We start from the raw sequence: 15714 nt of genomic DNA on the forward strand, positions 1-15714 counted from the left end.
CTAAAACTCCTCAGGTGGCAAAGGTTTAGATTTACTAAAGGGATGCTATAATATTGCATTTTAGGTAATAAAATGTTTATTTAATTGAATTGTTTGCTAATTTGTGTCTGTTAATGTATTTCTAGTGGTGGTTAAACGTAAAATCTGCAGAATGTACTTTTTACCCGATTTATCGTCACATTAATTGATTACTAAAATGATTGTTAGTTGCAGATGTACTTGTTAGCTTTATGAATGAGGAATGACATTTACTCTTTAGACAATTTACCTGCTTCTGCTTGGGGACAACAGATCATTAGTATCATTCAACACAGTCTGAGGGCTCAGTGAATGATGTTGGGAGGCAGCCATCACTGGAGCTGTTGCTCCGTCGTTTCAGGGCGTTACGATCCAACAGCTACACAGTTGAGTGAGTTTCTAACCTATATATGGAAGCTTTTTAGCGTGCGCGAACATGTTTAACAGGAAGGTTTCGGCGACTAAGGTATGTAAAGAATGAGCCCGGTTGACAAAAGGATCTTGTATTGTTTTCAGGCGGTTGCATTGAGTGAGAGTTGAAGGCGTGCTTCATTAGTCCCCCCCCCACTCCAGCTCCAGGAAGGCAAAATTTATTAAGGGGGCCGGATGTTGCACAACACCTGCCGCTGCGGTTCCCTCTGTGCAATAAAGGAAAAAGGCAGTGCGGCGCGCTAGCTAGTGCTAGCGGTAACTGCTGCTCATTGGACTGAGGCTGATGAGCTGGGGCTAATTCAGGGGGTGATTATGTAGTTTGCTGGACCACTAAACCTCTTTAAGCCCGTAATTACTGCCTATTTGAGCAAGGGGGAGGCACTCCAAAGCGATCGGTACTTGCACCAAGCGGTGCGGAGAACAGCAGCCACAGCTGGAGGTGGGCTGCCTCAGGGCTGCCTGGGAATGAGGGGGTGTCTAAATGGGAGTAAGAGGAATCTACAAAGCCCCATCGCAGTCAGGTACCGCGGAAAGCTGAGAGAAAACAGTGGGATGCCCCTAAGACCACCAGCAAGCTTCGAGCAACAATGCTTGGAGCTAGCATTTTAGCAATGATTTCTAAGCCTAAAAACAAATGTTCTCTTGTTATACACAAACAGTACGACTGGCTGGTAGGACAGGGCCGCACAGAAACTGCGTGCCACTACTGGGGAGTTCAACGCAACACAGGCTAAACAAAGGCACTTTGCAATCTTCCTAATAGAACTAAACGTCAAAGTAATTGAAGGAAATACCATCACGATGAGAGAATAAAAGCTTGTTTTAGACTCTTTGACGTACAATTGGGAACCTAAATCTCAGATCGCAGCTCTGTCATGAGGGAATTCATTTCATTTCACCTGACTTTCAAGGAAATCTGACTTTACATAATGCCACTGAAATCCGATCTCTCAGAGGAAGCAATTTAGCGACCGGAGAACATTCTAATAACCTTGGCGATATTATTATGCCATTAAAATAATTACCCTTTTGCCCCCAACGTTTTAATTAGAAACTCACCGATGGCCCCCACAGGGGTTGGTTAAAGGAATCGGAGTTGGGGAGTTGCTGGAACTAGGTAAAGATATTTCACAGTTGCTGCCTTATGCTCTTTGAAGCAGCAAGTACAAAAAGTCAGAAAGAGGTGATGCAGGGCTCTTATAGACAGATGACGCTCTCGCTCTCCAGCTCTCTTCCTCGGTCTTTTCCGAAGATCTCTGGTCTATCAGAGAACATTTACCCCTCCCTCCTGCCTCCCTCTAGCTCCACCACTTCACTCTATATTTAGCATTTTGTTAACTATCCATCTGGCTGCCACCTTTTCCTCTTCTGTTCCATTCCATCTCCATTTAGCTCACCTCTTTGACAATTAGCTCCGATGTGCTCTGTACCCACATTCTCTTTCAATCCAGACGGTTTCTCTACATTCCCCTTATTCTGCTCCATCCCTGCCCTTCCTCATCTTGTGCAGCAGCAGGCCTTCTCCATCAGTGCACCCCTTTTACAAATCAATGACTTAATCTGTCGTAACAAACAAGTGAGCAGCACCCTCGGCCTCGTTCTGCTCTCGAGAAGCAAGCGGGGTAACAAGACAAGGAGGCTAACAGCTGTTAAACGTAAAACGCTTCAAACGAAGAAAAATAAATGCTGAAGTGGATGAAGTGGGAAGCTGTTGCAAAGCCTGGGTTCTAAAAAGCCTCAGGAGGACGTTAAGACAATCAAGGGTGAGAAGCAAGACAAATGGATGGCCATTGGTGCAGGGTTTCAGATATTTCTTCTTTCAGCTCGAGAGTCCAACTCCTCCACCATGAGTTATTGCCCGCCTGCGTTCACCTCCTGGTTCACTAGCTACGATTTCCCTCACTCCACTGGACACACAACCGTACACAAAAATCACACAAAATGCACAAGCATTGACATGCATACTTGTGTGTTTGGGTCGGCGTGCGTGACTGTCCCCCGTCACAATGACTCTTTGGGTCAACTGGTCAAGAGTGAACAAACTACCAATCTATGGCCATGTGTTTCATGCGACATTGACCTGTACATTACGCACTTTTTCTGTGGTTTAAGTTTAAAAAATGTCAATCTTGTTATTATAGGACAAGTAGAAATTACAGTATCCCAAGAGCTCATATATAAGTATCTGCCGTCTTTACAGTCCCTTAAAAAAAAAAAAAAGTATCATCGTTCAAAAATGTAAGCCAAGACAGATGTGTGTTACAGAAAAATAAAAAAAAATGACAAAAAGTCATGGAAGAAAGGAGTAATGGGCGAGTGAAGTCAGAGAAGCAGAAGACTTGCATAAAAGATAGGGAGCCTGCATGGTCTTTCAGAAAGGAGTGTTTTGTCTGAGGCGGAGAAAGAGAGCAGGCGAAAGAGAGAGGGTTCACGCATGGGCGAGAATACAAGTGGGAGGAACTGAATTGATAAATTAGTTCAGCCAACGTGCAAACTGATTACCACAACAGCAGAGCCGGAGCATCTATCAAGCGCCGGCATGGAACGAGGCACAAAAGGCACGCACACATTCAACTCCGCCTTAACAAAAGAGACATGAGGCTGACAGTTACAAATAATATAATAGCAAGACTGCATATGCAATCGCGAACACACCCAACACATGCATCTGGGGCAAGCTGTAGCAGTTGGCTGTAAGTAAAATGTACTGAGCTGCTGACTCCAGACAGAAAACATCTATCCATCCTCTGGATTGCCAAACACACTCCAGTGGATAATGGCAAGCAGCTACTGCTAATGTGATTTCACACCTAGCACAATTATTGTACAGTATGAATGACTGAACAAACTCGTGGGACACACTCAGAAGCTACGCTGTTCTGGTGGGAGGTAAACATTATATTATATTAGGGTGCTGGCCATTTTGTAACTTGGTCATTTTGTGTGAGACTAAAAAAAGAAGACATACCTACCAAAAAAAACACTGTACACGTTTACAACTAGATTTATATAATCAACTCAGTCAGCAGGGAAAAAAATGGAGTTCAAGTAAATAAAATCAGCCAGCAGAAGCTTGCTTACATTCATTTTGCTTTTATCAGGGGTAACAATCAATAGCCCAACTTGGGACCAAAGCTGCAATCAATAAAATAGGAGATGTTAACATCCTTGGAAACTAATTTACAATTCTATTCAATTAGGCTACAATTTGGCAATGGGAATTGGGGGGATTAGGAAACGCTGGTTTCTAGCATACAAACTGCTAGATGACAACATAGCATCAAGCTAGCAAGACTGATCTCTATTTTTTCCTTTCCAAAAGGAAGTTCAAATTTGTGATGGTACAATTGAAGCCTTGAACTCTTCAATATGTTGATACATTGATTTTGTTTGTGAATCTGTCAGTTTGTGTCTCTTTCTAGCAACAGCACACGTCGTGTCATACAACTTATATATGTAAGCATGTTCTTTTTGTATTTTAAAACATAAAATGAACAGAAGGACATTATTATTGACTTTCATTGGTAGCTAGCACCAACTCAACATATAATTACCACTGGTTTTTTTTTATTACTTGGAACAAGAAGCCAGATATTATGCACTTCCATCCTTCGAGTTTCCAAGCCGAAATGAATCCCTCCTTAAGACAATATTTATCCCGATTCTACCACATGTCAAACTTGCCACACACTCTCTAATAAATTCCACAGCAATGGTGGGGAACTCCGCACCCTAACAAACAAAGGCATTGTTGTAACACCTTTTTAAAAATATTGCGTATGGGCACTGGGTTTAAATTTGCCTCCAAGTGTAGGCTTTCAGTCGACTCCCTCTCTGGGTTTGCAGATTGCCGTAAACTGATTAGTGGGTTCCAAACCAAGAATGGTTTCGCATATCTGAGTTACTGAGTCTGTAGCCACACACACACATGCTGCTCACGTAGAGCTGATAATGAAAAATAGAACTGAGGCCATCAATCTCTCTGACATACAACAATGAAACCACACACTGAACTGTTTCATAGTTTCCCCAACTGAGGTTATATGGGAGCTGGGGAGGGGCGCAGGGGGGTAAGCAGAAAGAAAATGATGGCAAGAAGGGACACAACTGCAATGAATTACTTTTGGTAAAAATGAATTGTGTCGTAATCACAATACTTGTAAACCAACCAAACAATGGAATACTCTACGAATACTTTTGCAAGTTTTGTACAGTCTAAAAACAAGCTGAGTTTGAATATTCAAACTGATTCTGGGCGTCAGGTCTGTTTAGCTTCGAGAGCCATTAGATCTCTTGATGCCTTCCAGCGCTACTGACCGACCTTGAGGGTCTGTAAAGTTCTCACGTTCTCAAGAAAACACACAAACCTACTTCTTGACTAAACGCCAGATCAGCTCACACACACACACACACACACACACACACACACACAAAACGCACACACAAATGTGCAAGCTCTTGGTCCAGATCTGCGGCAGACGTCTAGGAAAGAGTTCAAAGGTGACATGAATTAAAAGTTAACTGCCCTTGAGGGCTTTTAAATGGTGGGGTAAAACGATACAAGAAGCACAGAGGAGAGACTGGAAGAAAAAAAAATGGAGTCAAGCATTCTGGGGAATGTAGAGGAACTTTGTAAAAGGCTGGAACTTGCACCTATGTATCGCTCAAAAAAGTCACTTGAAACGTTGCGATAAGGGGAATAACAGTAAAAAATAATCAAGCATTTAATACAGCAATATAATACTCATCTTACTCTGTTTGGAAGAGCTTCATGCTTATGTTGCCAACTTTTTTTGGGAAGTCTGTTTAAAAAATATTCAAATTTAATTGTCAAAGACAACAGCAGAAATATATCTAGGTACAACGAGACAGAGATAGTACTTAAATACACTGACAAATTGAAATTTTACAGTGCTTAAAACTAAAGATATACCAGTTAGTAAACCAAAACGTAGGTCAATTACATGTTCCCTTTGTCAAATACTGAAAATCTGCTACTTTCACTACTTGATAAAAGCATATCAGAGAAGCATAAAAGGTATATAACCCTCCTAGGATGCACTTTGATTCACTTTTTTGAGTTTAATAAAAATCTCATAAAGATTTGAGAGATATACTTTAACAGAACTACTCTTGTAATTTCTTCATTTGCTGCTGCTTTCCAAATGACCAGATCTATTCGACAACTTCTACCACATTTCCTTCTTTTACATATTAAAGTCCACAAAAAATCTAAATCAGTCAAAATCTGAATCGGGAGGTCAGACTTGGAAACAAAAGAAGCAAGATCTACTTGAAATAGTCTATAAACTGATTCTTGTTAGATTGAAACAAGATGGGAATGAAACTTCCCAGAAGACCTAAAAGTATGTGCATCCCATCAATTTAAAAAAGACAAACTACAGGATGGGAGAAAACAGCTTACAAACTTCTCCAGAAAGAGAGATTTTAAAAAAACAATATCTCCAGAAACCAACATTTATCTTATGAGTTGCAAACCTGTGCCATGTGTGAGTCGCTCTGTTACCTACTGTATGGCTCTACCCATCTGCTCATCTACTCAACCATCCATCAATCATGACACAGATGGCCTTTCAGGAGTCTCTGTCAAGACTGATGAGATCTCTCTGCCCCAGCCCCACCATTATGCCTACCCCACCCCATACCCTCCCTCTGAACCCCCACAGTACCCCACACAAGGCACTCACACCTCCTGCTCCCCACACCTTGACCAAATGGACTCTACCATCTTGAGCCTGCTGGCAAAGCAAAGTCTTAAGATTTGGATACAAACTACAACTGAAGCGTGAGTGTTTCTCACAAAAGGGTTGGAGAATCGCAGAGTGTTTTTCCGTGAGGGTCACTCCAAGAAAAGAAGCCCCCAAAGAAAGCTTTCTGTTCGTAGGTCCCTGGGGCCTGTCAAGACGGATAATTGATGATGTTTTCATTACAAGGTGTGGGGTAATGTGGGGGCTGGGGCACAATATGTGTGTGTGTGTGCCTGTGTGTGTGTTAGTGGGGGTGGGCAGGTTGACTCAGCTGCCGCCTCTTTGACACCGACCACTCCTGCGATCGGTACGGACAAGACATTGCTTCCAAACTCCCTCGCACAAACACACCCGGGTGATCGCATGAACATTTGCACAAACACCAAGCGGCAAATCCTCACTGGCAGATGCACACAAACACACAGCTGGTTCCTTTCTGAAGTTAAAGTCTCTAAAAGCAAATAAAGGCGCTCGTTATTCCATTCTGTCGCGGTGTCATGCCAGGCCTTCGGCAGATCCGTCCATCTGCCTGTCTGTCGTCTCTCAAGACCTCTTTGAAATCATCATGAAGTGGCGCCAAAGCTTCTGACTGCCACTTAGATTAAATTAGGCCTTAATCTGAGACACCAGCCTTCGAATTACTGTACAGTATCAAGACGGACGTCGTGCCTTCATTGTCTTTTATGAATAAATGAATGAAAACACATAAATAGTCAGCTGATGTTTCTCCTTTCAAGTCTGCTTAATGATGCCTCTTCAAAAGATATTAACAAGGCGTCCCTGTGGCTTTGACTTTTAGTTGCAATTATGTTTTATGAGAAGCCTTATTTCTGTGGCGGATAGATAAGATAAACAACAATCACAGGACAAGAATGTTGGAAATATGACCAAAAAAATAAAAATAAAATACTGTTCTGGATTGGGTTCAGGCTTTGTATCTTTTTCAGAATTTCTCCATGTTCCTTGTTCCTCCTTATCAGTACAATTGAGTAGTAGAGATGAAAGGGAGCAGGAGTAACCCTCTGATCTCGGTTTGAAAACACAACCAGAGGGATAAAAACCTTCTCAGAAACTTTCTCGGGTCAGCCAATGCTACCCGGGCGCTGACACATCCAGGTTCCAGCAATAAACAGCCCAGGAATAATGGCGTCTGAGGCAACGGTGAACTCTGTTACCTCAAAAAGCCAAACAATGATTTTCTTCCAAAATCATTGTTTAGTGGACAGTCTATAGTATGTGGTTTCTGTTCTCCAAACTTCCAGGAACTAATGTGTTTTCAGTAAAGAGTAGCAACATGCTGCAGATTTCCATACTGATAAAAAAGTTCTGATCGCCTCAGTGTGGTTTGAGTAGTACAGATGGACCCTAAATCGGTCCATCTCACTAGCTCCTCAAGCAACCAATGAGCATCAATGGGCTGCTGTTCACTACAACCCTTCATCATTTCATACCTTTGTACTTTGGTCGTTTTGTACATCATAGATACATGATTTAATGTTTGATATCAACCACGTGTCCAAACAGTTGGTAGGCATGGAAAAAATTGGTACTAAGACTAATCTCAACTATCTATAATTCACTCATAGTCCATTGTAACATAATTTTTTTGTATGACATACAAAGCCCTCAGATATAATTGTTAACTTTACTTCTGTGTGACATTTGAGCTTTTTTTTTTTTTTTACTTTTCCCATAATTCACAAAGATACTGAAGATTAAAAAAACTGATCCAGAAAGTTTATGTGTGTACAAAATGTACAACGGCAAAGGGACAGACTGACCTAGAGCCGATTCAAGGTCTTGTGTGATTCAACCATCCAGCCAGCTCCAGTTTCTGCCGGACTGGACTCCATGCCATCTGCTAATGCAATATATTCTGAATTGTACAAACACGTTTTGCAAAAACTAGAAAAAAAAAGTATGTCTTTTGACAATCACACAAGGACAGGACGACTACTTTCTGGCAAGACTATCAAGACAACGGTTGTCTTTCAGTCATACATCATATTCGGTTTATTTATAAAGAGCTAATTTACAACAAATATCATCTTGAGGCAGTACACAAGTCAAATAAGGCCAATTCATAACAACACACAAAGAATCTAATCACTTGTAGAGCGTTTTCTCAGAGGGCCACAAAGTGCTTCACAGTGCATGATGAGTGAACTGATATCTGTTCAGTTCAGTCCAAATTATTCCAATCACACAGTCCAATTTAGGGTCCAATTATATCCAATCACTGTTATCTTAACAGTCAATTTCAATTGATCATATATTGTCAACTGCTAAAAACAGTTGACAAGCATGTGGTGACAGTGGAGAGGAACAGCTATGCTGTTCTAACAGGAAAACACATTCAGCTGAACCTGGTTCAGGACAAGTATTGGATCTGCCGCAGCCCTGTGGGGGACATCCAACCAGTTTTCTCTAAAGTTGCTGGCTTGGAGTTTGTGTTGTTGTTTATTTTACTCAAAAGATTCTTATCAAATCTGATACTATTTGGGCTTTCCTAAGAAAAAACTTTATACATTTACAAGCAAGAACAGCATGTTCAAACAAGTTTTACCAACTATACAGACCGGTTTCTTTTTAAACGGCAATAATTGGAATTTATCACGACAACGATAACCAAAATTCTTATCATGATGAGAAATTTATCACGATAAATGATAAACGATACAATAAATGCCCAACCCGACATCGATCAATTGCACACAACAACCAGGCTTCTGGCCTCGTCTAACGGTGCAGAAATGAATTATATCACTTTTCACACCTGTTTCTGCTCAACGCCCCCCAGCCCCCTACAAGCACAAGCTGCTTTGTTAAAGAAAAAAAAAAATCCAAGAGGGGGGCGGGGGGGTGCTCCCCCAGCTCGGCTACATCTGCGTATACTAGCATTTAAATTATCCTCTAATTGTATTAACGGCAGATTATGCCTTCCTGTTGGATCTTTTTTATGTTCTCTCCCTCTTCGCATTTTACACATTTTAAGGGAAGGGAGGAGGGGGTGTGACGAGGGGGAAGCAGAGGCGACTCATTGAGGGTTTGCGGGTTGGCTTCTTTTATGAGCTGCGATCATGGCTGCCCCTCGTTACTCTGCATATGTGTACAAATAAGAGGGGAGGAGAGCCAGGATGTGAGTGTGTTAGCGATAATGTGTAGAAAAGTGTGCGAATACACCAATGCTGACACTTCAAATGCCAAACTGACTGCTACACACACACGCACGCTTCTGCGCACCTCTCTGAACCCGAACGAGGCGGCAATCTAAATGGGAATATGGTCGGTGTGTGCAGCAACACACAGGCGGGGTGAATTCCATCTAATTACTCTATCACATAATTTCACAAATTGCCTTTTCATAGGGGAGTGGAGAGCAGAGCGCGGGGCGCGTTGGGGATTCGAGGCCTGAGCTTTCATTTACTACTCATTTCTTGTTAAATTAAACAAGAAAATACCATTTGTGTGGAGGGGAGAGCGCAGGTTAGGCGGGGCGGACGGAACCAGACCCCACAGTGGGGAGGAGGGACTGTGGAATTTCTTAAAACTGGCGTCTGACATTGTAAATACATAAATATGAGCTGGATAAGTGCAAAATTACTGCCAACAATCTTTAGCTATTCTCTCTGAATCACAAAAAAGTTGATTTCTCTGATCAGATGTGCACAGACAGTCAATCCAATTAATTAAAAGGGACAGTATTACATGTTTTCCAGGCATGTAAGTCATTTTAGAGCACAAATAACTATGTTAACTTCAGTTACAAAAATGCTATATATATATATATATATATATATATATATATATATATATATATATATATATATATATATATATATATATCAAATGTGACTTATTATCTATTAACCCAACATTTTTACCAGTATTTCACTGAGAAGGAGCTGCTATAATGAGCTCAGCAGATGCATGAACCCACCCGCCAGGTGTTGGCTAATTGCTGCTAGCTAGTCTGAGGGAGCTGAGTGTGGAGGGTCCTCTGTGAGGAGAAAGTTTGGAAGTTTTGAAACCGTCCTGACGGTGAAGCTATGTCCACCCAGCCACTTTGAACAGCTAAATGGTGGACATTATTTCTCAAACATGCATTAAAAATTTCAAATCGACACTTTGGGTATGCTTCTGATAAGGCAATAACTTTATAACAGCTCAAAAAAGTCAATTTGACATAATACTGCCCCTTTACCGAGTTTGTAAATACGTCAGAATTAGCAAAAAGCTATTTTTCATCTGTTGTCCCTGGACAATGAATAATTTGTCTTACTAAAAACAAATGTTAACCAAACAGGGATAAAGTGCCTTGGCTACACAAATATTATCAATAAATATGACCAATACAAAAGAGAAAAGACGGAAACTACCATACAATTATTATAAAAAGAATAAGAAATATCACAATGTGATGAGCAGACAAGTGGAAAAAGGCCTTTTCCCGTTCCTCTTTTTTTATTACAGCCTCCTACCCGGTTTACAGCTGCAAGTCGAGCTGGCAGCGGACTGCATGCCTTGGCCATCGGTGACAGGCGGTTAACGCTAATGTTTTGTAGTCGCTCCAAGCCAGCGCAGCCAAATTCTTGCGCTGAACCCGTCCCACAAGCATTGTCAACAACATATGAGCTCATTGGGTGTGTTGGAGAGAACTCAGAGTTGCAAACGTTGTCATCATCGCAAATTCAATACTGCTGCAGCGAATCTCAAATGGAAGCGTGTTTTCTCCCAGTCAGACGAGCAGCTCATGAGGAAAACAACAATCTTGGGAATTAAATGATTTTTTTTCCCCCCTCCCCGTTGTTGAGGGAAACAATCTTTACCTTTCCCTGCCAAAGTAGTTGCTAAACACCTTTGGTGGATGAAATGAGCGACTTTAACACAACAGTGAAAGAACAGCTGTGTAAATGCCACCTACCTCTTACCCTGCTGGTGCACTCATAGCCCCATTTCGCCACCCACCTTCCCTTTCTGCTTCGATACAATGGGAACTCCCCTGAGGGTCCAGTTGTGGGGGCGACTAACATATAATACACTGAAGTTTGGGATCTAAACTTCGACTGTAGTTCTTGCTATTTTTCCCACTATTCTGTCAAACTTAAGCCTCAACTTTAGACTCAACCATAAGCCTTCTATGGGGATGATGTGCTTTTGCAGGTAAATGCCATGACTGAAAAGGCCAACTGGCCATTTTAAATGATGACAGTATCAAAGAATGATTCGTATGAACAGATGGGACTGGCATCTACAAAACTGACCAACTATGAATGTAAAAAGCCTTGAGATAAATATTTTTATTTTAATCCCATGCTAGCTGCCATTACAGCTAGTTGTATTGCATTGGCTAATTGTTACAAATGTTCGCGAAACTTTGTTAATGTTCTGCTAATGTTGAAAAACAACTTTGCAATTGAGTTGTTTCCAATAAGAAGGAGAAACACAATTAAAATCTCACTCAATAAGTCATTTAAAACATGCCTCCACAGGATCCGTCATATACTTCCTGTCATCTTTGTCATTTCCGTCAGTAGTATCATCCAGTTGTTGATCATGTAACCGGGTGATGCGAAAAACGTGTTTCCATGGCAATTTTGCACAAGACACAAATTTTGATAGGGCCGTAAAACCACCTCATCCTAGCAGAAAAACTTGAGGATTATTTTTTCTAAAATTGCCGTTTCCATTAAGTAAATTTATTTTTGTCATTCCAGTTAGAGCAATATTACAGTTAATGGAATCACATCTACTGAAGCAATTAGAAAACATAGCTAATGATTTCACCACTTTTACTTATCGAGGGGAAAAAAATCCTTTTTAGCAAAATTACACAGCTATTGGTATCTCTGCTTTGTAAAATGACCTTTTCTAGTAAGAAAACTCTTAGTCCTCTTTTGAAGCATCTCTCAAGGTTAACGACCTTATTTAACATGTTTTGCTAACTCTCACAAGGCTCCCAGGGGCTGTGGAATAGACAAGCATCATGCATCCTCCACCTTACCTAACAGTTGTACAGTTCTACATATTCATCCTTTGTTTCAGATCAGATCCATTAACCTCATCAATCTTTGTCTCATCTGATCAAACCCATACAAATCCAGCTAAATTCCCTCTAAACTCCACCAATTTACAGAAAAAGCTTTCTTTCTTTTTTTTTTTTTTTCTGGCATCACTTCCAAACAACCGGTTGACATGTAGAATTAATGGTTGCTATGGAGACTCAGTGACCCCCCATGATGCCTGGACTTGCTTGACTTGTCTCCTGACTTCTCCACTGAGAGTCAGAGATGTGTCATCATTCTCACTCTGCTTGCTGGTGAGATAAATACGGGTCTAGCCTGGAGCCCAGTGGCTGAAAGAACCATAATAAAAGGAGAACAAAAAGTCCTGGCTTGCTTTTAAACAGTCGCTATAAAGCTCTGATCAGCTTTAAAAAAAAAAAAAGGTAAAATATAAAATAAAGAAAGGCTTCAGTTACATTTTGTGACCTTGTTAAGAAAAGCTGGGATTTTTTGCCCCCTACTAACTAAATGCACTCAATATATATATATATATATATATATATATATATATATATATATATATATATATTCTATTTTCAGCAAAATGATGCCGCTGCCATAAAAGATGGATGTAGCTCTTCTGATTCCTTCCAGTTTTGTGCCGTAAAGTAGCTCACCAGTTATGTCCATTGTTTTAAAACTCGTCTGCACGACTTGGTTCCTCCCTCTCTTTCTTTTTGTTCGTGAGAAGGAGAGTTTCATGCATCCTCCCTTATCCCTCTGCTTCTTCTCCTGAAGCTCATGTCCTACCAACTGTTTGAAATCCAGTGATGTCGAAACCCCTCATACGCCTGATTAAAATGACACAGGAGGTATGTTGGCGTGTATGCGTGTGCGTGTGTGTGTGTGCTGCAAACACCTTCTCCCTTTGACTCTGAAGGGTTCGGGGTGTACGATTAAAGATCACAAAATGGAGAGGGGGAGGTTGAAAAAGTTTGACAATGCGTCACATGCCGATGTACGCAGACATTAAAGTCTGCAATATCCACAATCTTCCTCATCCTCCTGTTTGGCCTGTGCAATCCAAAACCGAGAGCCACTCAGCCGAACCGTATCATGTTCTCCACAAACTCCTGAGGTCTGCAGATTGCAAGTGAGTTGGAAAAGTACTTCTAAGACATCTTTCCTTGGAACGGCTCTTAGAGGAAATGTTAATAAAGCCTCTAAATGGCCAAACACTTTCCAGTTCCTCTATTGGCTTTGCCCTAAACTTTGAAATCCAGTGCAATTTGGCTTAATGTAAACTGAACGTTTTGTTAAAACGCTGGGTTATATTTCACTGCGACGTTCTTTGAAGGAGCATCAGGAGCGAATTTACTGCTTTTAGCCATTTTTGAAAGAATGAATTTGATCGGAAATACCATTTATTTTCTCAAGTTTTTTTTATAGAAGATGCAGAAAAGATGAATGCAAAAACAATCTGAAAAAAGTCTTTTGGTAGGATTCGATCAACTCACTAAACATTCTTGGTGTTGCTTTGATATCTTATTGCAGTTCTGGTTTACAACAGGGATGGCCGCTGGAGAGACCATCAGCAAACAAGTGTTAGCAGAAGAAGAGCACACAGGCGGCGCATCCATATGCAACTCCATCAGGGCAGTGTGCAAGAGATAATCTACAGTAGTTTCGTAAGTTTATAAAACATCTTGCAACAAATGATTTGTCTGTGGCCAAACCTCTCCATCTAAAAACAAACTCTGCTTGCAGACTGTTGCGGTATACTTCCCGTTTGGCGAAGATCACTCATGCCATAAGCGACAATCCTACAAAAATAGATATGGGCACACTAGGCGGAAACAACAGAACATTTAGCTATGTAAAAGTACACTCTGCTTAGCATGACATTACCAATCAAGTCTGAAAATCACTCTGACTGTGAGAGAACCAGAAAGAACAAGCTATTCATTCGTTTCTGATTAGCGCAGCTACACTGCGCTAATCAGAAACGAATGACAGTCATTCTTTGTACCTTTATTTTGTCTAGAAATCATAAAATGACTAGATGGAGAAAGAAAAAGAAAAAAGTAATAATAAACAGAGCTGATATTTATTTTTTTACTTGTACCATAATGTAAAACTGGGAAATATTTGACTTTATTTTGAGCTAGTTAGTTTATTTATTTATTTTTATTTTATTTTATTTTTTAGGTAGAAACTTGTAAAGTTGCCACTTAAATTGCTTGCTCAGAAATATACAAGCAAACGCATCAACTAGGAAGATGTTGCGATTGTTGGGACCACTCTGGAGAACCTGACTGCACTGAGGAGCTTATTTTGATCCTATAAATCTCCCTGTAAACCTAAGTCTAATTCTATCACTCGAAAAATAACATTAGCTTCCACCAAACTGTTTGTGTCCGTCTCAAACGACGAGTGGATTTAATTAGAAATTTAAATAGGAATAAAAATAAGTTAGATATTAGAAGTTTGCTTCAAAGATCATCGGGGGATGTAGTTTTTAATAGTATTTTTAATTTTCTAAGGAGAACAGGTATTATGGGAAGATTATAGTGATTTTACATCTGATCCATACTCCAGTCTAGAAGGTGGCGGTAATGCACCTAAAAGTTGTTTGCCAACCGCCATAAAAAAAAAACAAGAAGAAGAAGAAGAAGAAGACAAGTGGATTTCCTGCTAATTGGGGGAAAGCAAAAGCCAAGCCACTGGCCTTTCGCGGCGTCTCATGCATTTTGCTAACTAATGTAACGAGGTTCTTCGGCCTATCTGCACAAACTTGCCCGGGGTGCTTCTGCTCTGATTCTCCCTCATTCAGCTTCAGCGAATGATCAGAGATTCTCTCCAACATTACACGGATCTCCTGTCTTTGAAGTGTTCGGCGTACAAACCGGGCCCGAGTGCGTGCCAAGTGTTGGATGGCGTGTGTTTCAGGTGTGCAGAAGTCTTTCTGCCCAAACACTAGCAGCACAGAGCTAGCAAGACATGGGGAAGATAGCTGTTGGCGGTGAGTTGAGGATCACACGTGACGTGAAACACATATTGTTGGGCTGAACTCACCGTTAGGTGTTGGAAGAGCCACGCTCTCATGATGTTGGTGGCCACCTTAGGAAAAATCCCTCTCTTCTTGTTGTGTTTCTTCTCTTTGTCCGGGTCGTCGTCGTCGCCCGTGCTCGGCGAAGCCACGCTGTTGTCCAGGCCGTCACCTGTCACATGACGGGGAAACAGGAAGAGACAGCTCCGATCAGACGCCAGGGAAGTTTGTTTGCTTCCTGCAGCTGCCGCGTCTTTCGGGTTCAAAGGGAATAAATGTGATTTCGGAGAAAAAAAGGAATTCTGGAGGCTCTTTGTGTCGGACGGGGTATGGAGCCTTCGACAATGGCTGGCAGAGAATGGCACCTCACTAAATGCATTCACTTTTAATACATTTATAAATAAACCCAAGCCTTTTCATTTTTCTCCCCACCGTCCCTGAA

General features: G+C 41.1%; 1 protein-coding gene across 1 annotated transcript in view; it reads right to left on the reverse strand.

Moving 5' to 3' along the window:
* The window catches only part of LOC122842958 (homeobox protein Meis1), a 114188-nt gene that overhangs the window by 40244 nt on the left and 58230 nt on the right, over positions 1-15714 (reverse strand). Inside the window, exon 8 of the mRNA XM_044137292.1 lies at positions 15299-15444. Coding sequence (XP_043993227.1) covers positions 15299-15444 — 146 coding nt within the window. The remainder of the gene's footprint in view (positions 1-15298; positions 15445-15714) is intronic.

This window comes from Gambusia affinis, linkage group LG13, assembly GCF_019740435.1.
Source record: "Gambusia affinis linkage group LG13, SWU_Gaff_1.0, whole genome shotgun sequence".
NCBI classification, from domain to species: domain Eukaryota; kingdom Metazoa; phylum Chordata; class Actinopteri; order Cyprinodontiformes; family Poeciliidae; genus Gambusia; species Gambusia affinis.